General features: G+C 53.9%; 2 protein-coding genes across 6 annotated transcripts in view; one reads left to right on the top strand and one right to left on the bottom strand.

The window, feature by feature from the left end:
* The window catches only part of LOC102463142 (uromodulin-like), a 16,454-nt gene extending 1,450 nt beyond the window's left edge, over nucleotides 1–15,004 (bottom strand). The window contains exons 1-8 of the mRNA XM_075940441.1: nucleotides 14,954–15,004; nucleotides 13,592–13,658; nucleotides 12,842–13,009; nucleotides 11,596–11,801; nucleotides 7,905–8,062; nucleotides 6,079–6,324; nucleotides 1,897–2,056; nucleotides 205–346 (exon numbers count right to left, since the gene is read on the bottom strand). Of these exons, the coding sequence (XP_075796556.1) occupies nucleotides 205–346; nucleotides 1,897–2,056; nucleotides 6,079–6,324; nucleotides 7,905–8,062; nucleotides 11,596–11,801; nucleotides 12,842–13,009; nucleotides 13,592–13,658; nucleotides 14,954–14,998 (1,192 nt within the window). The 5' untranslated portion in view covers nucleotides 14,999–15,004. The remainder of the gene's footprint in view (nucleotides 1–204; nucleotides 347–1,896; nucleotides 2,057–6,078; nucleotides 6,325–7,904; nucleotides 8,063–11,595; nucleotides 11,802–12,841; nucleotides 13,010–13,591; nucleotides 13,659–14,953) is intronic.
* Nucleotides 15,005–16,410: 1,406 nt separating this feature from the next.
* DRC7 (dynein regulatory complex subunit 7) overlaps nucleotides 16,411–24,963 on the top strand; it is a 31,355-nt gene continuing 22,802 nt past the window's right edge. Inside the window, exons 1-4 of one of the 5 annotated variants that reach the window (XM_075940430.1) lie at nucleotides 16,411–16,829; nucleotides 19,503–19,649; nucleotides 20,924–21,098; nucleotides 24,219–24,344. In XM_075940430.1, coding sequence (XP_075796545.1) covers nucleotides 19,519–19,649; nucleotides 20,924–21,098; nucleotides 24,219–24,344 — 432 coding nt within the window. In that variant the 5' untranslated portion in view covers nucleotides 16,411–16,829; nucleotides 19,503–19,518. Of the gene's footprint in view, nucleotides 16,830–16,924; nucleotides 17,071–19,502; nucleotides 19,650–20,923; nucleotides 21,099–24,218; nucleotides 24,345–24,963 lie in introns of those variants that run through there. The other 4 variants (XM_075940431.1, XM_075940432.1, XM_025181707.2 and 1 more) reach the window with 4 other exon arrangements.

Below are 24,963 nucleotides of genomic sequence, written 5' to 3' on the forward strand. Positions count from 1 at the left end.
GCTGACATCCAGCCGTGGAAGGGGCAGACTCAGTGGGTGGAGGAGGATGCACGCTACAGCTCGAGGCTTCTAGGGGCTGCAGAAGACAACCAGGGAGCACCAAGATCTCCAGCCAGGAAGCCCCTGAGCTTCCACATGGCAGGGCAGCGATCTCGCCACCTCTTTTCATGGCTACATATAACCCGGGGCAAGCGTCATACGTACCCCAAAGGTCCTGCTGGTTCGTCCCTGACGCGGCATCCCGGGCTCCAGCACGGGGAGAGGCCAGGAGATGGATGGGCCCCAAAGAGACAATTTTCTTGTAGTCCTCCTCCAGTGCCCTCTTCCTCAACCTCCTGGGACATTGCTGTGAGCAGAGCAGAGGCAACCGCTAGGACAGGCTGGGACGCTTGCCTGTTCTGCTCCCATGCAGCGTGGCAAGAGCCATTCCTCTGAAGACCAAGCCTCGCTTACTGGCAGGGAGACCCTGCCTCCGGCACGCACCCAAGAAGTTGGGCTTGGTCCTGCTTTGGGCAGGGGGTTGGACTCCGCCCTGCTGAGGTCTCTGCCCAGCCGCAGAGCTACAGGTAATGCTCGCAGGTGGCTCACCCAGCAGCCAGGCGGACCAACAAACAAGCTGGAGCCAGCTAGCGAGGGGGGGGTGCAAGTGAAAACCCTCCACGAGGTGCCCTCAAGTTCGGAGGGAAAGGAGACGAGGTGCAAGCGAGGGTGTTATGCACCCGGGGGCAAAGGCAAAATTTGTGCCTCCCCGGCCGCCCTGAATCTGGTGCACAGCTGAGCCCAACCCTGGGAGGAGGGGGGGAGCTTGTACTGCATCTTCTCCAACCCTTCAGGTTTGGGGCCAGGCCCCGCACGCACTAACCCGCCAGCAGGGTCGGGTGGGCAGGAGGCGGCGAGCCGAGGGATGACAGGGACAGCGGAGGGGGACTCAATTGGTGCACACACCCCAGTGTGGCACCTAGGATCAACTGCCCCCCCATCCCTTCCTTGCCACGCCACTGGCACTCCATAACTAGGCAGCTGCCCCTTAGAGCAAGTGTAACCCACACAGCTGTGGCGGGGGTGAGTCGCTGCCCCAAGTAGTGGCACATAGACCTCTACGGTGTATGCGGGGAGCCCGCTGGCTTTATAGCTCAAGCTGTAGAGCCTCCTCCACTAAGCTCCAAGGGTCCCAGGTTCCAATCCACCCGCAGGCAGACCCAGCAGCAGTGGCTTACTCTGTTCTGTCAGGAAGCCCAGCGAGCTGCTGAAGGAAGTGGGGCAAATTAAGGCCGGGCACAGGCTGCTCGGTTTGTGCGCAGCTGCAGGGCACTGCTGTAACGCCAATACCCAGACATCAATGGGGCCTCACGCTGGGCTTTCACAAGTGTCCATGCGCAGGCCCTGCTAGCAGATTGACAGGCCAGCCTGAGAGGTAGGGTTGCCAGAAAAATACCGAACATGGCAGAAAAAAAAATTGGTTGAGCAGAATAAAAAAAAAAAAAAAAAAAAGGAGGTGGGGGGAGAGAAACAAAATTGTCAAGAAAAAAATTAAAATAAAAGCAAGCACTGTCACTGTGTTTTTAATTCTCCCTGCCCCCACCAGACACGGTAGAGGAAGAATGTCCCAACCGGCTTTCTGTCCGAGAAAAACAAAAAAAAACACCAGCCATTTTACATGTCTGGGATTTTCTGGCTTTTTTTTTTTTAACTGGACAGTGGTTGCAAATACCAGGCTGTCTGGGCCAATACTGGACAACTGGTAACCTTGAGAGACTGGGTCCTTGTTTATTTTTCACACGAGTGACAATTCCATAGGGAATGCTCCGTAGCCAGCTGTGAACAGAATCCGACGCAGGGCGAGAGCCACGCCCTCTGCCTCCGCGCAGCCCCGCTCAGAGGTAGCGGCCACCTCACCTTCACGCAGGGCTCGGCGCCATCGAGGAGGCACAGGCGGACGCGGCAGTGCAGGAACACCTCCGAGTGGTTGACAAACTGGAACATCTGGAAGCTGAACTTGGCCATGGTGCTGTTGCCCACAGCATTGAGGTACGTCACCGTTTCATCACGAGGACACCTGCAGGGGCGAGCCGAGAGGCGAGTCAGCCTGGGGGGTTGACAGCACGAGATGCCAGCCCAGTCGCGGTGCAGCGCCTGTTCCGTCAGCGAGGAAGCTTTGCACTCAAGAGGTCTGTCTTGAGACAGTGGGGTTCAAATCAGTGGTCCCGCTAATCCAGGGGAGGGCAAAAGCAATCAGGCTGCCAAGTGGGTTGATCTGGCCCACTGAGGCCCTGCTGTTCCCCTGCCCCCAGGCCAATTAGGGCCTAGAGGTGGGGGAAGCACAGGAAGTTTCCTTCGCCCTGCCATGTGCTCCTGGCAGAATGGGAGGAGACTTCACGTGTTTCCGCGCCCCCAAACCTTGATTGTCCTGGGGGCAGGGGAGTGTGTGGAGGGTGGGTGGGGAAGCCCAGATGCATCCTGGCTCTGCCCCTTCTGTTTTAGGCCCCGCCCCTTCCCGGCCAAAAATTATTGCCCACCCCCGCTCTAATCTTTTCTATCCACATGCAGAATAATGTTTTCTATGCGCCACCACTCGAAACAAAGCCTCACGGGGGGCGCTCTGCTCATTAGCTGGAATTCCTCCCACACGGCCGCACGTGGCTCAAACGCAGCTGCCGCATGCAGGCTCAGGTAGAGGCGGGCGGATTTTAGGAGAAGAAAATAGATCAGAGCTGAGAAAAAAAGGAAGGTTTGTCTTCAATGAAAGCCTTCATTCCTACCCCCCCCCCCCCTTTCTGGGGAGGAGGTGCAGGTGTCGAAAGTCTCTCTCAAAATTGAAAAGCAAACAGTTTCAGTTTTCTGTGCTGTGGAGCTCTGACCAGCCGTGACCTCTAGATTAACTCCCTATCTGATCTGAGCAGGGTAGCAGCTTCCCATTTGCAGATGGTGCTTCAGAAGCCACTGAGGCCATGGTTTGTTTTCAGAACAGCTGGTGCCTACACCTACAAGCACGGTGCACCTTGTTCCGGGAGAGTGCACCTTGTTCCACCCAGCAGTTTCAGGGAGGTCAACATTTCGAAGTCAAGAGATGCTCCTTCTCCTCCAATCTAAGCCCACTCTAGGGCTTAGAACTAGGGGACACCAAATGAAATTAATGGGCAGCAGGTTTAAGACAAATAAAAGGACATTCTTCTTCATACAGCACACAGTTAACCTGTGGAACTCCTTGCCAGAGGAGGTTGTGAAGGCTAGGACTATAACAGGGTTTAAAAGAGAACTAGATAAATTCATGGAGGTTATGGCTATTAGCCAGGATGGGTAAGGAATGGTGTCCCCAGTCTGTTTGTCAGAGGGTGGAGATGGTTGGCAGGAGACAGATCGCTTGATCATTATCTGTTTGGTTCACTTCCTCTGGGGCACCTGGCATTGGCCACTGTTGGCAGACAGGATACTGGGCTGGATGGACCTTTGGTCTGACCCAGTTTTGGCCGTTCTTATGTTCGGTCCCAACTTACAGCAGCAAGGAAAGATTCTCTTCCTCCAACAGCTGAGGAGCGGATGGTACGTATCCAGATCTGTAGATCTCAAAGCACTTTCAAAAGCAGATCAGTATTGTGCTGTGGTGCCCCTTGTATTTTTATGGAAATATGTTCTTGAACACGAAGATGCTTAACTCAAACATGCTTTATGCAAATGGGGCACGCAACCAATCATTGAAGAGCTTTTAAGCCACCAAACGTGTCTGTGCTATGCGTGTACATGGATCATGCTTGAATGTGAAGTTAGAAAAATGAAGCACAAGCCCATTTGTATAGCTAGACATGGTAGTGAAAGCCGTTTGCAGGATTCAAGGAACTTAATGGCCAGTACTCAAGACAATAATCTGTGAATAGTCTTGTTTTTGGCTGTCGGCTTGGGCTATGGTTGGTCCTACAATGACATCTCACCGGGTGCTGGAATTCATCTTGAATTCCGTACTTTTCCACAGGGCTGGGGAGAATTGAACAAAGACTTCCTGCCCTGGGGAAATTCTATAAGGAATGAGAAGCAAATGGGGAGGTCTTCAACTGGTTTACAGACTGCTCCCTGCCCTAAGAGGATACATGAAAGCACCTGGGACTAAGAACTCTAAGGATGGGGATGGAGGGGAGCTGCTTGACCTAGGCCAGGAAAAAGATCAGCTTCGGCCCGAGTAGGATTTTACCTGAAATAAGAGCTAGGGTGAGAAATGATGATTCGTAACAACTTCAGTGTATTAGGCTTAACTGGCGAGTTTTGTTTATTGTAACTTAGTAACTTACTTTGATCTGTCTGTTTATTGCTTGCAGCCCCTGAAATCCTACTTGACACTTAATAAAACCACTTCTGTTTATAATCAAACCCAGGTTACAGGAAGGGTAACAGCTGTGAGTCTCTGAGCCATCAAGGAAACAACCAACATGAGCTTGCTCTGTGTAAAACTCCCATGCAGAGTAAGATGGATGTATCTGGGGTTATGTGCTCCTGGGTGCCGTGTCAAGCCCCTGTAACTGAGCCATCCCAGAGCTGAGTTGCTCTGCTGTGGGCTGAGACTTCAACTTTGTGACTTGCTGGGCGGATGGCGGGGGGGGGGGGGGGGCAGAGCTTCTGGCCCAGCCAGACAGCGTGGTGGGGTGTCTAAAAGGGGAAGTAGGCTGGTTCAGTAAGATCAGCCCACCAAGAGACAGTCTCAAGTGATGGGTTGGGCCAGAGATCCCCAAGTATCACTATCCCTGCTTTGCAGTGGGGAAACTGAGGCACCGAACATAGTATTACTCTGTAAGGTCACCCAGCAGAGCCAGAAAGGAACCCAGGTCTCCTAAGTGCCAGTCCAGCGCTTTGGCCACTCGGCCTGCGATGAAACACTGGTGTATCAGAAAGCTACACCGGCGTCTGGTTAGGGGCAGGGATGGTGTCCCTCGTCTGTCAGGGGCTGGGAATGGGCGACGGGAGGGATCACTTGATTCCCTGTTCTGTTCACTCCCTCTGGGGCATCTGGCAGTGGCCACTGTGGGCAGACAGGACACTGAGCTGGATGGGCCTCTGGTCTGAGCCCGTGTGGCCGTTCTTACGCCTGTTGGCTATGCATCAGCATGGCGTAGTGGGGCTCTCACAGGCCTATTGGTGGTACGCAGGCCCACAGCTCAAACGGCTTTCTCATTGGTCCCTAGTCCCTGTACCCTCCTTCTGTTCATATCCCTGCGGGCCTATGCCCATAGTTTTAACCACACCTGCTGGCTCTCTGTGCACCAGACCACAACCTGCAGCCTACTAGTTGACCCCCTCAGTCATGGGAACGTTAGGCTGGAAGGGGCCTCAAAAGACTATTAGGGTTGCCAGGTGTCCGGTTTTGAACCAGATAGTCCAATATTTGAGCTTTCTGTTCGGGAAACAAATTGAGACAATAGAAATGAGAAAATAGAACTGGCTGGTATTTTCTAAATAAGAAGCAATGTCGATTGTGATGTCATGTCAAGTGTGTCCGGTATCTTTGTTGAAGCCATCTGGCAACCCTAAAGATTATCCAGTCCATCCTCCACACCAAGGTGGGACCAAATAAACCCAGGCCACCTCGGACAGGTGTTTGTCCAAACTGGGATGAGGCTCCCCTCCCAAACTTTCACGCTCCGTACCCCGGCAAGATAACTCAGCAAGGGGCCTGTTTCTGTTCCTGAGGCTCTCTGGAGAGGCAGTGCCATTCCAGAAGGAGACAGGTTGGGAATGCAATGAGAAATCCATGCTTTTGGGGGAGTCTAACAGCCCCCCCCCTTGAGACACTAAGCAAACCTATGCTGTTCAGAGGGGCAGAACCGTGGGGGGCAGCCTGTGGCGTGAGGGCCGCATGCCGCTCGCTGCCCAGCAGGGTAATCTGACTGCAGACTGCCGGACATTTTGCTGACATTGATCATCCTCAGGCCCCGCCCCCCACTGCTCCCAGTGGCCACAGTTCCCAACCAATGGGAGCTGGGGACGGGAGGCGCTTGCAGGGTCATGCTGGCCGCTGCTTCCTGCCACTCCCCGGGAACAGCGGCCCCGGAGAGAGGAGCGCAGCAGAGGCAAAGCTCAACCCCCACCTCTTACCCCTTCACAATGAGCTGGTGCTGCACTTCGTGGCCGGGATCCGCCGCCGGGGTGGCCCAGCAGTCCTCGACGCTCAGCAGGAAGTACCGCAGGTGGCTCTGCCCTTCCAGCTGCAGCAGGATGTAGAGGAGCTCCGACAGCGGGAGGGCAGGGGGCTGCTGCCGGTAGGGATGCAGGTACGCCGAGGTCTCGTACAAGGCCATGCTCACATTGAATTCCCCCTCCTTGATCACAAACTTCACCAGCCTGGGAGGCAATCAGGGAGAGCCCGGCCCAGAGTTACAAAGCGGCAGGATGGAGGTGGCCACCACGCATCCAACTGCCAGCACTAGCAGACAGACCCCCATGTGCACTAGCGCCTGCCTATGGGGAAGCCCTTCGGTCACCCTCCTTACAGCCAGGGACCTATCACCAACCAACAGTCAGGCACAGTTTGCTTATCCCCCACCTGCCCAGAAACACCCGGTGTGAGCAGAAAGAGCTGCCTCAGTGTCCCTTCTGCACTAGGACAAAGCAGCTCCCGTCGAGGCTGCCTCAGTGGGGTGTTGCACCCCGACCTCTCCTGCTGCAGTCTCCCAGCTGGGGACACTGGTGCTGCCTCCGCTTATTTTCAGTGGACAAATTAAAGAAAGGCAGAACTCCAGTGTCCCACACCCCCAGGAAAGACTTTAAACACAGCGAATAGTCTAGTGGTACCTTAAAGACTAACAATATATGTAGGTGGAATCATGAGCTCTCGTGGGCAACAGCCATTATACTCCATAAGAACGGCCAGACTGGGGCAGACCAGTATCCTGTCTGCCGACAATGGCCAATGCCAGATGCCCCAGAGGGAGTGAATCAAACAGGTAATGATCAAGCGATCTCTCTCCTGCCGTCCATCTCCACCCGCTGACAAACAGAAACTAGGCTCGCCATCCTTTACCCATCCTGGCTAATAGACATTAGTGGACTTAACGTCCTTGAATTTATCTAGTTCTCTTTTAAACCCTGTCATAGTCCTAGCCTTCACAACCTCCTCAGGCAAGGAGTTCCACAGGTTGACTATGCGCTGTGTGAAGCAGAACTTCCTTTTATTGTTTTAAACCTGCTGCCCATCAGTTTCATTTGGTGGCTCCTAGTTCTTATATTACGGGAACAAGTAAATAACTTTTCCTTATTCACTTTCTCCACACCACTCATGATTTTATAGACCTCTATCATATCCCCCCTTAGTCTCCTCTTTTCCAAGCTGAAGTGGGCTGTGCCCACAAAAGCTCATGATCCCATCGACATGTGTTAGTCTTTAAGGTGCTACTAGACTATTTGTTTAAGTTTTTCCAGTTACAGACTAACTCGACTACCTCTCTGAAACTCCCAGGAAAGGTGCAATTGCTTGCAACATATGCGACAAAGCACAGTCCCCTTCAAGCAATCGGCCGAGTACAGCAAAGGGCAGGAAGGCAGCTTCCAGCCAGTCCAAGCCAGGCATGTGGGGCCCCTGCTGTGCCAAGTAAGAGCAAAGAATCCAGATGGGACATTGCTCTCCAAGCTCACCAGCACCTCTGCATAGTCTGGCTAATCATCTCACTGACGGGAGCTATTTCTACAGCTGCTCTCCATCCTTTGACTATGGACCTCTTTGTGAAGTGCCACCCCCCGGTCCTGGCTGTTCCAGCTGGGATTGTGGTGTTCACCCCCCCCCCCCCAGGTATCAGATACGAGACTCCCCGAGCTTGTGCGCCGGAACTCAGCCACCCATGGGGCACCAGAGTATACTGAGCATGCTGCACTGCTGAAGCCAGGTCAGGAGGAAGCTGCCTGTCAAGAGGAAAGAGGCAACTCACGTGTCGATGGCGGCGACAGGAAAAGGCAGCTGGACCACGTGCTCATAGGAGTAGATGCAGGAGAAGTGCACGCGCACGAGGCTGCTTCTGGAGATCACACCCAGGGTCTCCCGGTCGGACTCCATCACGTTGGTGTAGGACACGTGCGTCCTGTTCCGCTGATGTGGGCCAGACAGAGCATTGAAGTCATCGCCTTGTGCCAGGCACTGGCCTCCCCAGGCTGCCTGCCGCCGAGCCAGCAAGGACCCAGACAGAGCTAGGCCAGATAGCGCCAGTCGCTAAGCAACCCGACGGCCCTGCCCCAGAGCCATCACCTCACGGGCACAGACAGGCGGGTTTTCAAGAGCGGACTCTTGTTTGGGGTCCCCCCGAGCACCCACAGCTCCCGTGATTTGAGCTGGTGATTTTTGGGTGCTCACCCCCCCCCAAGAAGGCAGGTCCCAAGTGAGCATGGGCCTCCCTCAAGGTGGCCCAGAACGCACCTTCCATTCCCAGAAGGGAGAGCTCTGTATGAAGACGCCACTGTGCGGAGCGGCTTAGTAGTGGCACATTGGTACTGCACTAGATACGGGTTAGCAAGTAGCCCCAAAGCAGATCTGTATGCTGCACACAGCCCTTCAGCTAATCCACCCCCCAGGAGTGGCAGCGTACAGAGCTCCAGAAACAGCCTGCTAGGTCTGGAGACAGGAAGATCTCCATTAGCTTGCAAGACCTGCTATTTGGAGGTCCAGCCACCAGAAGGTGACAGTCGCGGGATGGAAAGCTGGCCGTGACCCCAATAACTAGGCCTAGCAGCCCTACGGTCCTCATTACCCTAACTGAGGACGCGTGGGTAAAGCTTCATGAAGCGACAATGCATTTGTTATACTAAACGTTTAAGAAACAAAGGGAGACGGAGACGAAGTCGGATTCAAACAAAGCGCCTGCCGATTGCATTCGAGGATGGTTCAGATGAGCTAAGCGGGGCGGGGGGATTGGAAATGAGCCAACAGTCGTTTGGATTCAATCAAGTGGCTTCTACCCAGGGTAAAGAAATTAGACCCAAGTGGTGGACAAAACAAGCAGCAGGAAAGTGACCTTCATTCCCTATTGAACACTGAATAGAATTAACCCTTTCTTCCCCACCAAGGGCTGGTCAGCTCAGTAAGGGTGCGTCTACACAGCACAGTTATTTCAGAAGAACGGCCATTATTTGGAAACAACAATGCGAGCATCTCCACTGCAATTCCGTTATATCGAGATTTCGACATAACCGACAGCTTTTTTCAAAATCAGTAAACCTCATTCCACGAGGAATAACGCCTACTCCGAAATAGCGATTTCAGAATAGCTGTAGCGTGGACACGCCACTGCTGCGGTTTCGAAATAGCCCCTCCCCCACGGCCATTCTAAGTTACTAGCCAATTAGCCCATCATAAGACGGGATTTTCAGGTCTCCCTCTCCCTCTCCCTCTCCTCCCCCCGCGGAGCCCAAATGGTCTTTTGGGCTCTGCGCTCCTCGTGCTGCATGGGGAGCGTGGAGCCCAAACGGTCGCTTGCGCCACTTGCTCCCACATGGCGGCCTGGCTGAGTGGCGCAGAAGTCAGCCGAGCGCCATGGCGGGAGGTGAAGGAGGGTGGGGCCTGGAGCCGCTGTCACACCGCACATCACCGCCCCGCCCTGCCCCCCCCCTTCCCCTCCCACCGTGGTGCTCTGCTGACTTCTGCGCCACTCAGCCAGGCCACCACGGGGGAGCAAGCAGCTGTTTGGGCCCCACACTCCCCATGCAACACGGGCCGCCCAGAGGGAACAGCCAGCATTTCAGCATTACAGACTCTCTCCTCACCTCAAAAAAAGATATTTTGGCCTTGGAAAGGGTTCAGAAAAGGGCAACTAAAATGATTAGGGGTTTGGAACGGGTCCTATATGAGGAGAGGTTAAAGCGACTGGGACTTTTCAGTTTAGAAAAGAGGAGGCTGAGGGGGATATGATAGAGGTCTATAAAATCATGAGTGGCGTGGAGAGGGTGGATAAAGAAAAGTTATTTATTAGTTCCCATAATAGAAGAACTAGAGGACACCAAATGAAATTAATGGGTAGCAGGTTTAAAACTAATAAAAGAAAGTTCTTCTTCACACAGCGTGTAGTCAGCCTGTGGAACTCCTTGCCAGAGGAGGCTGTGAAGGCTAGGACTATAATAGAGTTTAAAGAGAAGCTGGATAAATTCATGGAGGTTAGGTCCATAAAAGGCTATTAGCCAGGGGATAAAATGGTGTCCTTGGCCTCTGTTTGTCAGAGGCTGGAGAGGGATGGCAGGAGACAAATCGCTTGATCATTGTCTTCGTTCCACCCTCTCTGGGGCACCTGGTGCTGGCCACTGTCGGCAGACAGGATCCTGGGCTAGATGGACCTTTGGTCTGACAGTACGGCCGTTCTTATGTTCTCAGACACTGGGCTACTATATTCTAAGTTATTCCTCCCCAGTGCCTCCTGGGGCTCTAAATCGAGATAGCGCATCCACATTAGGGGAGCCTGTCTCGGACTAATTGAGGCTTCCCTGTAGGGTAGACGTGCTGTTTTGGAGGATTTCTTCTGGAATAGCTTATTTCAAAATAAGCATGCAGTGTAGAATATGCATGAGGGTATGTCTATCTCCCAAAAAAGGGAGTTTTGGGGGGCAAAACTATTTCCATTTCTATTCTCCAACTTGAAGAGTTCTAATCGCTGGCTGCTGTGGTCGTGTTGGTCCCAGGATATTAGAAGATATGCCCACCCCAGCCTAGAGTCTATCAGAAGAACTTCTGTTGGTGAGAAGCTCTCGAGCGATGCAGGTGTGAAGAAAAGTCCCTGTATCGAGCTGAAAGCTTACCTCTGGCCAACAGAGTCCAATCCATTGAGAGATATGGCCTCACCCACCTTGTCTCCAACATGCGGCATGACTTTTATAGCGTGTTTGCCATGGTGCTAGGTAGGCTGCGTACCCATCCCCGACCCTGTTCACACTATTGACCGTTGGATGGTGACCGGGCTATTTGAGCACCTTTAGCCTATTTATTCCATCTAAATACATACAATGGCTGCTGGAAGGACAATTACTTACTGAGGAAATAGAAACTCGGGACTTTCATATTCCACTGAAGTGGCCATGGACTGCTCCCTCAAGACCCTACCAACACCAGGGCCAGAAAGAATCACTGACTACATTAGCTGGTGTCCACTTGGCCACCTCACCAGCTCTCTGGAGAAGACTTCCATTCATGGTGGGGACCTTTTTTCAGTCGGGAGCCACGGACCCACAGGAAAAATTAGTCGGGGGCCATGCACAAGTGAGGAGCAAAGAAAAAACCCTCACTGATGTGGCCCCGGCTGAGGAGAAAGACACCCCCCACATTCCTCTCACACACCAGAGCCTGGGGGGTCCAGGCCAGTAGATTTTGCGTGCAGTGGGACAGCACGGGGGGCTGGAGCACTTGCACAGTCTCCCCAACGCTGGGCTAGGAGCCCTGAGCCTTGTGGGCTAGATCCAAGTAAGCCAAGGGCCGCTTCCAGCCCCGGGGCCTGAAGTCCCCCACCCCTGATTTAGAGCTAGGTCCAAACGCCACGAGGTGGAGATAAAAGAGGAAGAGCAGAAATGCCCACAACCCTTCACCGCTGTGTCCTCAGAACAGCTTCCCCTGCCCTAGGCTCCCAGGTTACCCTGCAGAGCCCTCACCTGAATCACCGACCCACACCGCGTATAGTTCACGTCCATGAGAGTCGCTGCAAAGAAAACGGCACCGTCTTCTTCCTTCTCAGAGACCTTGCAAGCCCTGTTCTTCAGGTGAACACGCGCCAAGGGGATTTTCAGCTGGTCAAAGACTTCCTGTCTCACCATCATCTTCATGTGTTCGTCCTCACACTGCAGCTTCAGCACCACATCTGGGGGGAAGCCAACGGCAGGAGACATACGGAAGAGGCCTGAAGGAGCCTGCCGCCCGCTATGGGGTGGCCTGGAATGGATGTAGTCAGACAGCCCTGCCCCACGCTGCTGGCCAAGGACTGGCAGAGGCCCGCAGTGGAAGAGACTGAGAACCTCAGGAGAGCAGAGGCCTTTCAGATGGAGTCCCCATGGCTGTGATGTCATTACACGAGACCCGAGCACCCTGGGAAGCCAGAGACTCCCAAGCGCTTGGTCTAAGGCAGCGGTTCTCAAACTTTTTGGCCCATGACCCGCCCCACTCAACACAAACCTTTCCACGGACCACCCGCCAAGCACCCATGATGACAAAATGGGTGCAGGAGCAGGCTGAGGGTGTGGGGTCTGGGTAGGAGGGAAGGTGCAGGAGCGAGGTGCATATGCAGGGTCTTGGTGGGAGGGAGTGCAGGGTTGGGACAGGAGGGGGATGGGGTGATTACCTGACCTCTGTGCCCTGGGCACCGCCCCCCCCTCACTGCTCCCATTGGCCACAATTCCAGCCAATGGGAGCGGTGGGGAAAGCCTCCAGGTGAGCTGATCTTGTGCTGCTGTTCTCCCAGCTGGGAGGTAGCAGTGCACAGAGTCACTTCCTCCCCCCACGAGCTGACCCAGCCTGCGAGGCTCAGGGGTCGTCCCCCCAGTGGGAATCCGGTACTGGTGCTCCAGTCACACGAGGTGCATGGGATGCTCCCCTCTGCCGGGGGGGGGGGGGGTAAGGGGCGAGGAAGAACGAGCTCTGAGCCTGTGGCCCACCTGCAAGACAGTCGCAGACCACCAGTAGTCCACACTGAGAACCACTGGTCCAAGGCAACACTTTTGGGTCACTTTCTTGCAGGGATACACTTTTCTGACAGCTCAACAAGTCCTGTCTGCATAATCCCACCAAGGAAGGGAAAGTCTCCTCCTGACACTTGTTTGAGCCCGTAAGTGGCGCGAGTCCCGCTCACGACCACTCGAATGGACACGTTCTCGCAGACCACGTGCAGCGTGGCCCCCGGCCTACCTTGACAGAACGCCCCGGTGAAGCCAGCGTTGCAGGTGCAGTTTGGTTTCCCCTCAACTACTTGGCAGACTCCCTGGTGCTTACAGGGGTTCGGGAAGCACAATCTCAGGCCTCTCTTGGGACGGAGGGCAGCCTCTCGCCTCGGGTCCTGCAGCTTCTTCAGATCGGCTAGAGCAGGAGGAACGTGTGGATGTTCGAGGTCATCGGGACTAAGCGGTTGTCACGGCACAAGCTACAGTTAACCTATCTAAGCTGGAGTCCATGTTCGGCTCGGTGGGGAGGGGATCTCGTTTGACACAGATGGGGATTCTCTAAGTCGCTGCTCACATCCCAGGAGAACCTTCCCACGGATGACGGAACCGCCTTGGGACACTCCATCCAAGACAACGCCTGTGCAGTGCCCATCGAGAGGGAACGCCCAGGAGTCCCGCGTTAGAGCTGAGCTCATTAGCAGCCGAAGCTCAGCATGGTGTGTGGCTGCCCTCCACTGTTACTGGAGATGCAGAACCTCCAGCTCTGGCTTGGCGGAGAAAGGGCTTCCCCTCAACAAGATACAGAGTTCCCACTGCTGCCACCAACGCTTTAGCAGAGCTATACGTTTTGGTGTCCTTCCACCCGCCCTCCTCCCTGCCAGCATTTCTGCTCTTGGGAGAAGCTACCAGTACTAGCCCTGCTCTGGGTAAGTAGCTTGAATGGGATTTCTTGTCCTCACTATTCAACCTACCCCTGTATCCCCCAGCATAGACTCACAATTGTCGCTCTCGCTGCCAGGCAGCCAGAGAGCAGAGAGAAGCAGCAGGCATGTCACAGTCACTTCCTGAAAAAACAAACACACACCAGCTTTTGTTTTGATTTCTAACATGCTCCTCTGTAGCCTCTGGAAACACAAGCAGCTGTTTAAAAGCCTCCCTGCAGCTGCAGAAGGGGCAGAGACGTTTAACCCGTCTAGAAAAGCAGGGGGGCGGGTCTATTGTTACTTCACCAATCACCTAAGACCTGAAGGGTCTGAACAGCAAAATCGTCTTCACCAGCTAGTGCAGGGCCAGATTTTCTCCAGCTTTATAGCAGCATAGCCAGTAGAGATACGCCACCACCAGCCTCTTCCCCAACTTAGAGAGCATGCAGACACAAATAAACCCAGACAAGTGACAAGAGGCCACTACTAACAGCGGAGCGCTTGCAATGAAATCCCACGGTCGGGGCTCCCGTGCACACAGACAGAAGGAGGGAAGAGTTGTGAGCGTCCCAAGGAAGTGGCAAATGTCAAGAGAAACAGCATCTTCCTGCGGGCCCTTTGCCCAGCGAGAGTGAGGATGTGGCTGTTAAGGGAACATACATTTACTCACAAACAGAAAAAGGAGGCAAATCAACCACCTCTCACCCTCCCAGCTGCCTATTTCAAGAGTGCAGCCGTTTGACACTGAAGGGGCCGCCGCATTGGCAAGCTTGTTAGAAGGCAGCGTGGGCTAGTGGATAGAACGCCAGTCTGACTCCACTGTCCTTAACACCAGGGACAATGCAGGTGTAAGCAGTTACCAGCCTGACCCAGGACTTTTTACACCTGCGTTGTTACTGGCTGCACAGCTAAGAGTCTGGAGAAGACTCTACTGTCATTGACTCAGTAGGAGACTTTGGACAGGTCACAGGCCTCACTTACCCCATCTGGGATATGGGAATATTATTAGAGCACAAGTTGATCAGTGAGGGCATACCACAGAGAAGCTCTATTATTAGCCCAGGAGTCCTACCCCACAGACGCAGGCCAAGTGCAATAAAAGCCAAAAGAGCTAGCAGGCAAGAGCCGCACTTGGATCAGACTTTCCCCGCTGCCTTGTGCCTTCTGCAGCCAAGCAGGCTGATGCAGCAGCATTTTGCACTCACTTTGCCTGAGGTTAAAGGACCGGACAAGGTGCAAGCAGCTGAGGAAACCAGGCCCTTTATTTAAAGGGAGAACAGGGGCTCATAAGAAGGCCTTTAGGAAGCCCTGCCAATGGCTTTCAGGAGGCAAGTAAACAGAGCTGCCCTCTTGCAAGCAACGATGAGGAAGCGAAATCCAGCAACAGCCACAAACAGATCCCTCCTCGCTCCTGAGATTTCATTTGCTCTACTCACCATTGCCAGACCAGCAGTGCCTTGCTCACCCACAGCTGTCCCCATTGCCTGCAGCCGCCTCAGGTGCCAGACTGTGGGGGTGCCACTAGTTCACGCTTTGTGAACAAGGCATTTTAAGTTGTTAGTTCTCCTTTACGGGGGTAGGGAGCAGAGCAGCCCCATGAGAGGAGGAGAACAGGAAGGAGGCAGAATTGAGACCTTTCAAAGTTTTGGCCCAAGTGAGGGGACATGGGGGCGTCATTTGAGCTCCCCGCCTCAGGTGCCAAAATGTTGTGGGCCGGCCCTGGCATCTGGGCCCATTTAGCGTCCTGCATCAGCTGCATTGAAGGAAGGAGCTTTTTCTGTTGGAGCACGAGCCATGAGCACTGGCACATTCGTGGCACTTGTGGCTCCCCGAGAGAGGAGTTTGCATTCTCCTCCCGCCCCACCCTTGTCTGTGAAAATAGCAGGTTTCCGTGGCTGGGGGGTGCTGCTCTGGACACAACAGTGAGACTAGGAAGCTTTTTCTTTCTTACACAGACAGAACTGGATTGCAAACCCTGTTCCCACACATGTGCCAGCCACACTCAGCTTAGGTATGAAAGGACGACTCTCTAGCCCAAAGCTCGAGTGCATGGTGGGAGGGAACCTTAAAGCTTCAGAAAATGGAGAGCAAAGAAAAGAGCCCAGTGTGGATTACTCTAAAAATTTAATTTTTTAAAGCAAGATCCTGATTCTTGCATCCTGGGCCCCGTTTGCTGCCCCCTGTCCCCCTCTCCCGTCCCTGATGCATCTACTAGTCCCGCCTGCCATGCCCATGTGGTTTAGAAGGACCCTGGTCCCCACCTGTATTGCAGGGCTAGGGTGGCTTCCAGCTGCTTGCTCTGCACAGCTGCTGGCACATCCCTGTCCCTGAGGCCCCAGAGGGGGTATCTCCGTGTGCTGCCCCTGCTCTGAGCGCCCCTGCAGTTGATGGGAAGCTGTGGGTGCAGTGCCTGTGGGCAGCAGCACACAGAGACCCCTCTTCAATCCCCCCAACCTAGGAGCTGCTACCAGAGAAGGTGCCCCAGGTAAGTGCTGCACCCCCACTCCTGCCTTCTGGGCCCCACCCTCTCCCAGAGCCTGCACCCCCATCCCACTCATCTACTCACCTCCCAACTCCCTCCTGCACCCCGTCCCCCCAAAATTCACTAGCCCCAAATTCACTCACAGAACCTGCACTCCTCACCTTCTCCCACACCCACCTTCTCTCCCAGAGCCTGCACCCCAAACCCAATCCCCTGCCCCAGCCCAGAGCCTGCACTAGTGATGTGAGCTTATCAATTAAGTTTGGTGGTGGCCAGCCACGCTGGGCCACAGCAGCCCTGGCCGCAGTGGGGCTGGCAGGACCCTGAGTGCGGCAGGACCCCAGAACCACAGTGGGCCACATGGCGAGAGCCCACGGTCGTAATGGGGCCAGCTATGGGACCCCACCACCTACAGGTTTGCTCCGGAGCGGGGGAGAGGTTCCTGACTGACAGTAAAACTGATCAGAGGCACAGGGGGAAATTGGCTGGACTCCTTTCTCGGTCCGCGGGAGATGTGGAAGGTGAACCGGTGCCCCCGCGGCGGAAAAACAACCATTCGGTCCCACGTGTGCCGAGACAGGGTCTGGTGCAGGCTCAGTCAGCGCAAACGGGGCCTGCCCCAAACCCGGCCTGGGCCCACGTGCACCCCGATGTCACATGTTCTCCCCATTTCTCCACCAGTGACGCAGAAAGGAAACCGGTCCTGCCTGAACGGCCAGTCCCAGCCCTAGTCTGGTCTCCGCGCGGGGAACCGCTCCCGACCGAGGAACTACAGCTCCCAGAAGCCTCGGCCCTTGGACGGCGGTTGCCATGGCGAGGGAGACTCACAGGTGGGAGAAGCCGGCGAGGCGGCTGTGTGCGGAGGCGGGGGGCGGGGGGTCCTCCGGAGGGGCTGTGCGTGTGTGTGACGGAGGGTGGCAAAGGCAGGGGTGGGGGTGAGGGGAACAGGGGCCTGTCCCGGAGCAAGGAGACACCGAGGGCAGGGTGCAGAAAAGGGGCATCCCCGGAAAAGCCCAGCGCCTGTGCCGTGTCCCCTGGGCAGAGCGGGGGGCTGCGGCAGAGCCCGAAGAGGTGGGGGGCTGCTCCCCTTCCAAGCCCACGTGTCTCCCCATAGGCACTCGGTGTCTGCAAGGGGAGGGCCACCCAGAGGACCCAGGACGGAGGGGGCAGGAGGGAGCACCCCATTTCGCAGTCACACTTTGGAGGGCTTGCGGGGAGGGCAGGACACGCCATCACCCGTGGCCTTGGTGTCTCAGGCAAGCGTGTTTTTAGAACCGAAAACCAGGCCGTTTTCCCAGATTATCCCAGCCGGGGAGGGAGGGCGGATTAGAAGGGGGGGGGGCAAGAAGGGAGGGGCTGGCACGGTGGGAGCATTTGGGAGCTGGAAAGCGAGGGGCAGGGGTTTGCTCCTGAGGAGGGGAAGGTTGGACTCCCTCTGGCCAGGGCCGGCCCACAACATTTTGGCACCTGAGGCAGGGAGCTCAAATGACACCCCCATGTTCCCCTCGCTTGGGCCAAAACTTTGAAAGGTCTCAATTCTGCCTCCTTCCTGTTCTCCTCCTCTCATGGGGCTGCTCTGCTCCCTACTTATGCACCAGCAGCAGACACAATTTTCTACACTCTGGGTCCTAGTGGCGCCCCCCACCCCAAAATCTGGCACCTGAGGCGGCCACCTCAGTGCGCCTCATGGTGAAGCCAGCCCTGCTTCCCGCTCCTCCACCGTGGCTGCTGCAGCAGACCTCAAGCAGCCAGACTTTCAAGGCAGAAGGAGCAAAGTGAACCATTTGCACAGGGCAGTGATTAAAGGAATTGGGCGGGGGAGCCATGCCTGGGAGAGGAGGGGAGCCCTGTTTGCTCTGAACAGAAAAGGGAGCGCGTGCCCTCCTCCGTGTCCCGGTGTAGCGCCTTGCACAGTCAGCCCTGGCGGAGGCTGCATCAGTACGACCGGTCAGTACAAACACTCAGAGGAAAGCGGGGTGGGGAGCAGACAGAGGAGAGTTTCATGCAGACGGCAGGAGAGTTTGACAAATCTTATAAAAGAGACCTACAGCCATGAGGTTGTCGATGGGACAAGTTGGTTTGTTCCTGCCGGATCCTCCACTCTGGCTGGCTGGCGCAGTGTAATCCAAAGCCCAGGACAGGGAGAACTCCAGCAAATGGCCCAGGTTGTGTCCAATGTGAAACCACTCCGTCCTCTCCACCCTTCGGGGGCATTTCTTCAATAAATGCCTTTCTCCGGCTGGCTTCCTTCCACATGCCATTCATGCTGCCAACCAAAACAGTGCCCGATAAAGAGACGGCTTGCGTCTCCATTTTCACTTCTTATCTCCCCAGCCTTCAAAACGCACAGTAGGATCAATTTAAGCTTAAAAAATCAAACCAAACACATACCAAAAAACCCCACAACAGGCCTTGGAGATATAGACTCATAGACTTTAAGGTCAGAAGGGACCATTATGATCATCTAGTCTGACCCCCTGCACAGTGCAGGCCACAAAATCTCACCCACCCCTCCTAGAATAATCCTCTCACCTATATCTCAGATATTGAAGCCTTCAAATACTTTGAAGACCCCAAGATGCAGAGAATCCTCCAGCTGTGATCTCTACCCCATGCTACAGAGGAAGGCGAAAAACCTTCATGGGGTACAGATCACAGCTGGAGGATTCTCTGCATCTTGGGGTCTTCAAAGTATATTTCTGCTGCCTGCTATTTATTGAAATGTTAAAAGTCTCCCCGTGTACACCCTGACCCGCCATGCGCTCTCTGCCCTCAACACAGCCTTATCCAATACTCCGTAGCGGGGTTCCACAACTCAAGGTCAGCACATCTGAAGTGGCTGAGAAGAACTACTTTTTCCCCAATGCACAACTAGCCACAAGATAACACCAAGGCCAATAGCGTAGCAGGATTTTTTTAAAAATGAAGTGGACATTGATAAGGGTAATGGGAACCTCCAGAGTAGTCGGAGTAAGGATTAAAATAATTAGGTCTTTTGGAAGGGATCTAAACCCTCATGCTTCATGGCACCAATCAGGTTCTAACTCCAAGGGGTCAGGAAGAAATTCCCCTATGGACAGGATATTCCATAACTGCTACTTCTTCCTATCCTTTTAAAACAGGGGTGGCGAATATAAGGCCCGGGGGCCAGATGCGGCCCCCGGCTTGCCTGGATCCGGCCCCTGAGGCTCAGGGCTCTCCCCCAGCATTGGGGAGCCCATGCTGATGCTCCAGTCCCCCCACTATTCTCCTAAGGGGCTGGAGCACACAAAATCTACTAGCCCGGGTCCCCCTAGGCTCTGGTATGCGAGGGGAATGTGGGAAGTGTCTTTCTGGTTCTCAGTCGAGGGCCACATCAGTGGGGGAGTTGTTTGTTTTGGGGGGGGGTTGTTTCTCACTTGTGTGTGGCCCCTGACTGATTTTTCTGTGGGTCAGCGGCCCCTGGCCCAAAAAAGGTTCCCACCCTTGTTTTAAAATAACCCTTGTGAGTGTTTCTCTCCCAGCAGCTTATGAGGGAGCATGATGGAGGTCCTGAGAGAGCACGGGGAAGAGGAGGAGGAAGAAAAGGAAGCCTTTGTGATTAGTGATGAACTCCAAGACCTGGAAGAGAAGCTGTCGAAGATCCAAGTCCACATCCCGAATGTTGTATCGTAAGTAGGAACGTGTGTGCCAGTGTGTCAGACAGTCGGGTAGCAAGACTGCAGGAGCGACTGCATTTCTGAAACAGCTGCGAGGAAACCCACTTTCGCCAATGCGCTGCCGGTCCATGGAATTCCATGTCATGAGATAGCATCATGGCCAATTGCTTAGCACAATTCAAATGAATCCATTTATATGGATAATGAGAACCTCCAGAATTACCAGAGGAAGGATGTTAAAGACTAGTCGACTATCCGATAAGCAAATGGTATCATGAGCTTTTGTGGGCACAGTCATCTGAAGAAGTGGGCTGTGCCCTCAAAAGCTCATGATACCATCTACATGGTTTGTTAGTCTTTAAAGTGCTACCAGACTATTTGTTGTTTTTTAAGTTTATCCTGTACAGACTAACTCCGCTACCTCCTGAAGCTTATAAGATAGTTAGTCGACTAGTTGATTCCCCCCGCCTCACTTGCTGCCTCTGTAAGGAGTCCCCCGCTGACCCTGGTCTCTGTGTAGCATTTCAAATCGGCAGCGCAACATAGAGTCCGGGCCCCCACACAATATTCCGCGCTCCTCCTTTGAAATGTACAATGTGATCCCAAAGGGTATGTCTACACTGCCACCCTAGTTCGAACTAGGGTGGCTCATGTAGGCATTCGAAGTTGCAAATGAAGCCCGGGATTTAAATATCCCGGGCTTCATTTGCATCTTGCCGGGTGCCGCCATTTTTAAATCCCCCTTAGTGCGGACTCCGTGCCCGTGGCTACACGCGGCACAGAGTAGGTAGTTCGAATTAGGCTCTCTAATTCGAACTACCATTACTCCTCGTGGAACGAGGCTCTCCAATTCAAACTACCGGTACACCTCGGCATGGAGTAGGTAGCTCGAATTAGGCTCTCTAATTCGAACTACCGTTACTCCTCGTGGAATGAGGTGTACCGGTAGTTCGAATTGGAGAGCCTAATTTAAACTACCTACTCCGTGCCGCGTGTAGCCGCGGGCACAGAGTCCGCACTAAGGGGGATTTAAAAATGACAGCAAGATGTAAATGAAGCCCAGGATATTTAAATCCCGGGCTTCATTTGCAACTTCGAATGCCTACATTAGCCACCCTAGTTCGAACTAGGGTGGCAGTGTAGACATACCCAAAGTTATTTAATTTGTGCCAACTCTTCTGGGAAATAATTGGCGGGAGATCCGCGTGCTGCTGCAGTCGGGATTAAGCCCTTGGAACTTAGCATCATTTTATCTGCCTCTCTTTGCCTCCTTCCACTGCATGAAGTGACTTTGACTGGAGTTCCATTGACACGTCCCAGTTACCAGCTTCCTACAAGACAAATTCTGCCAAGGAGAAGATGCTGCTGCAAGTCGCTGACAATTTCCACCGACAGTATGTGCACCTCTGCCCAGACCGCGAGCCTCTCTTCCTCCACCCATTAAATGAGTGTGGAGTGGAGGTAAAGGCACATCTGGGAGCAGGGATGTTGGGGATAAGCTGGGTTTTCTTTCCTTTGATAGCATGCTATGGCCTGGGTGTAGTTCTGCATAGTCATGGCTTTCTTTCTTTCCTCCCTGCTGATTATCTTTTTATTCCTTACGTATATGTTTTTACTGCACACACATTTTAGCAGTCGAATTTCAAACCGTCCAAGGGCCAGTTCCACGTACTCCCTTGCAGCAGAGTAGACACAACCAGAGCCACGAACCAACAATTGTGCATTCATTGCCCATGTAGGCACCCAGCACCTCCAGGCATACTCCTGTCTCTCCAGTTGTCATTCCACCATGTCACCTGCACACTTGACATCTCAGTTTTACACACCAGGGCTGTGTCTACACTGGCATGAATTTCCGGAAATGCTTAAAACAGAATCGTTTTCGTTATAAGTATTTCCGGAAAAAGCGCGTCTACATTGGCAGGATGCTTTTCCGGAAAAGCCCTTTTTCCGGAAAAGCGTCCATGGCCAATGTAGACGCGCTTTTCCAGAAAAGAGCCCCGATCGTCATTTCCGTGATTGGGGCTTTTTTCCGGAAAAGACTACTGGGCTGTCTACACTGGCTCTTTTCTGGAACAGTGTTCCGGAATAAGGACTTATGCCCGAGCGGGAGCAGAATAGTTTTTCTGGAATAGCGTCTGATTTTGTACAGTAGAGCGTCGTTGCTTTTCTGGAAATTCAAGGGCCAGTGTAGACAGCTCGCGGCTTATTCCAGAAAAGCGGCTGATTTTCTGGAATAAGTGGCCCAGTGTAGACACAGCCCAGCAGTATCCCCTTCACACTGACTGTACCCTAACTAATCTAACTGAAAGGAATCACTGAGTCTACAGACCAACTCTGAAGACCCCCAAAATGTTCAGCCTGATAGTTCAGTCTGAGGCACGAAGTTTAGCTCCACATTTGGCTCTTAGTCTGAACTTCTCCAGATGTTTGATGTTAGAGCAGTGGTCTCCAGCCTTTCTAACCACGAGATCACTTTTTCAGTGTAAGTGCAATGTAAGATCTACCTCAAACCCAAATACCTTTCTCGGTTTCCTTCCAGCCCCTTCTTTGAAGCCCTGCCCCTGCTTCACCCCTTCTCCGAGGCCTCACCCTGCTCGCTCCCTCTCCCTTCCTCCCCCATCCTCACTCACTTTCACCGGGCTGGGGCAGGGTGCTGGGGTGCAGGCTGTGGCTTGGGCCAAGGAGTTTGGAGTGTGTGGGGGGGGGGGCTCCGGGCTTAGCCCAGAGTGGGGGATTGGGGTTTAGGAGGGGGTTCAGGGTGCAAGCTCTGGGAAGGAGTTTGGGTGCAGGGGTTCTCATGTTTGGGGCAGGAGGTTGGGAGCAGGAGGAGGTTCAGGGCTGGGACAGGGGTTCAGAAAGCAGGCTCTGGCTGGGCACCGTTTCACTGAGATGGCTTCCGGGTGGTGGAGCAATGGGGTTAAGGTGGCTCACTCCTGCCCTGGCCCTGCACCACTCCTGAAAGCAGCTGGCATGGACAGCAGTGGCTCTGTGGCCCTCATCCACCGGCACTGAGCCCACAGCTCCTACTGGCCACAGTTCCCCGTTATTGTCAATGGGAGCTGCAGGAGCGGTGTCCGCAGGCAAGGACAGCACGTGGAGACCCCCTGCTCTGCCTTTCTCAGAGGCTGCAGGGACATGCCAGCCACCTCCAGCAGCAGCAAGTACCACAGGGGCAATGACTCCAGCCACGCCAGGTTCAGCATTTGAGAACTCAGTACTCAAAACATTTAGATTTAAGTATGAGAGAGAGAAATGAAAATGAGGAAATGCACAGACCAGTCAAAAACCCAAAAGAACCCACTTTGCAAGCAGTAAAAGAAGTAACAACACTCCCCCCCCACCACCACACACACACACGTGTTGGGTCAGGAGATGAGAGGGAAGGACAGTGTGTGTTTGTGACAATGACAGAGACACACACAGTGTGTGAGAGTGACAGAGATTTGCATTGTCAAACTCCCTCCATCCCCTGCTCTCTGTGTGGAGATAGGGCACAGGAGTGTGCGGGGGGAGGGGGGAGAGACATTCTGACATCAATGGCCCCCCTTCTCCTTCCCACACTCTGCACAGTAAGCAGGAGGCTCCCAGGGGGGCAGCTGCAAGGCAGAGGGCAGGAGCAGCAGAACAGTAGGTAGAGGGGCAACTAAAGTGCCAGCATTTGATAGCTACCTGACCAAACCAGTCAAGATCACCTGTCAGAGGCTCCAAGATCTACCGGTAGATCCCGACCTTCTGGTTGGTCACCCCTGTGTTAGACTATGAGGTCCTGGTTGGGTCCATCAAAGATTGGGGTGGAGCTAGCATCCAGTTCTAGACCTGTCTCCCCTAAAGTTTAGGGTGAGCAGATCCAGTATTCAAAATGTTTACTGAACATGCCAGAGGCTATGTCTACGCTACACTTTTTTTTTTCAGAAAAAGGTATGCAATTGAGCTCTGCAATTTGCGTACCTTTTTCTGATTCTTTTTTCGGAAGAGGCTTTTCCATCTACACTGGGCCAAATTTCGGAAAAACTTTTTCTTTCGGAAGAGCCCTTCTTCCTCATGAAATGAGGCTTACAGGTCTTCCAAAAGAGCATGTCTGCTTTTCTGAAAACAATTTCGGAAGAGCAGATGTGTTCTCTGGACGTGTAGACATACCCGGACACAACCGGTAGGAGCTGGAAGTCTAGAACCTTCGCTGAACCACAGCTGCTGGCCATGTAACAAGAGGTGTTAGGCTACTCTGAGATTAGAGGGTACTGGGGTGCCGACGGTCGGGTGCTACCGCGCTCTGGGCTGGTCGCGGTTGCCAGGGGCTGAAAGCTTCATGCCCAGGTGTATCCATTGCTGTAGACCAGCCGAGAAGTGATACAGGCAGAGGACAGAGATGTAGGCCAGAGGCTGTGGAAATGGCCTCTCGGCCTACTCTCTTTCCCACCTCAGAAAGAGTCGATAGTAAAGCAAGAAGGCTGATCAAACTCTTGCTGTATTGTAGAGAGGAGCTGGGCGTTCGCTCTGGCCTGCTGGCCCCTGCCCACCATGCTCCTTTCTGACAGATCCCCCACTGGGTTGCCACTAACCAATGTCCTCTTGCTGCAGAAATTTGTGAGCACCACCGTGCGCCCGACTCTGCAGCCGTACCCGGAGCTGTACAACTGGGATGGCTGCGCCCAGTTCGTCTCTGACTATCTCACCATGGAGCCCCTCCGCTCCACTATCATGCCGGTAAGAAATGGCACTTCCTTCGAGTCTTCCTGTCACCACCCTCCGCGCTCCCTGGTAGCCGTGTTCCCGGGCGGCAACTCCGGGGAGATTCAGATGCCGCCCAACGGGCTAGCAGAGCACCCACAGCTAGGTTTTGTGTTTCTTTTGGTAGTGCACATTCGCACCTGCCTTGGTGCACATAAAAATTATTCTGCACATGGATGGAAAAAATCTGCAAATGGACGGAAAAGATTTGAGGGAACATTAATCAGGAGTCCCACATCATTATCACTAATGAGTGTCTCATCAAGGTATCACACTGGCACAGTCCCAGTCACGGAGTTATGATGAGTCACTTGCCCTTTGACCTCTCATGGAGCCCCCTCCTCACCAGGCCTATTAAGAACCCTTTCGCTGTCCATACGCGGGCAAAATTCCCATTGACTTCGATGAGCAGCAAGTACAGCTGCCGAAGCTGTCAGGTCTCAGCGATTATGGGACATGATGGGACTCTGTATCTCCTACACAGGACACTGAGGTGCCCCAGTGGAGGTTTCCAGAATGAGGAGAGGGCCTGGGGACCTGGTTAGAGATGAAGGCCCAGCTCCTTAGAGGCTGCAATGGAGCCACCCTGGCTTAC

The sequence above is a fragment of the Pelodiscus sinensis genome, chromosome 12 (genome assembly GCF_049634645.1).
Source record: "Pelodiscus sinensis isolate JC-2024 chromosome 12, ASM4963464v1, whole genome shotgun sequence".
In the NCBI taxonomy this organism is placed as follows: domain Eukaryota; kingdom Metazoa; phylum Chordata; order Testudines; family Trionychidae; genus Pelodiscus; species Pelodiscus sinensis.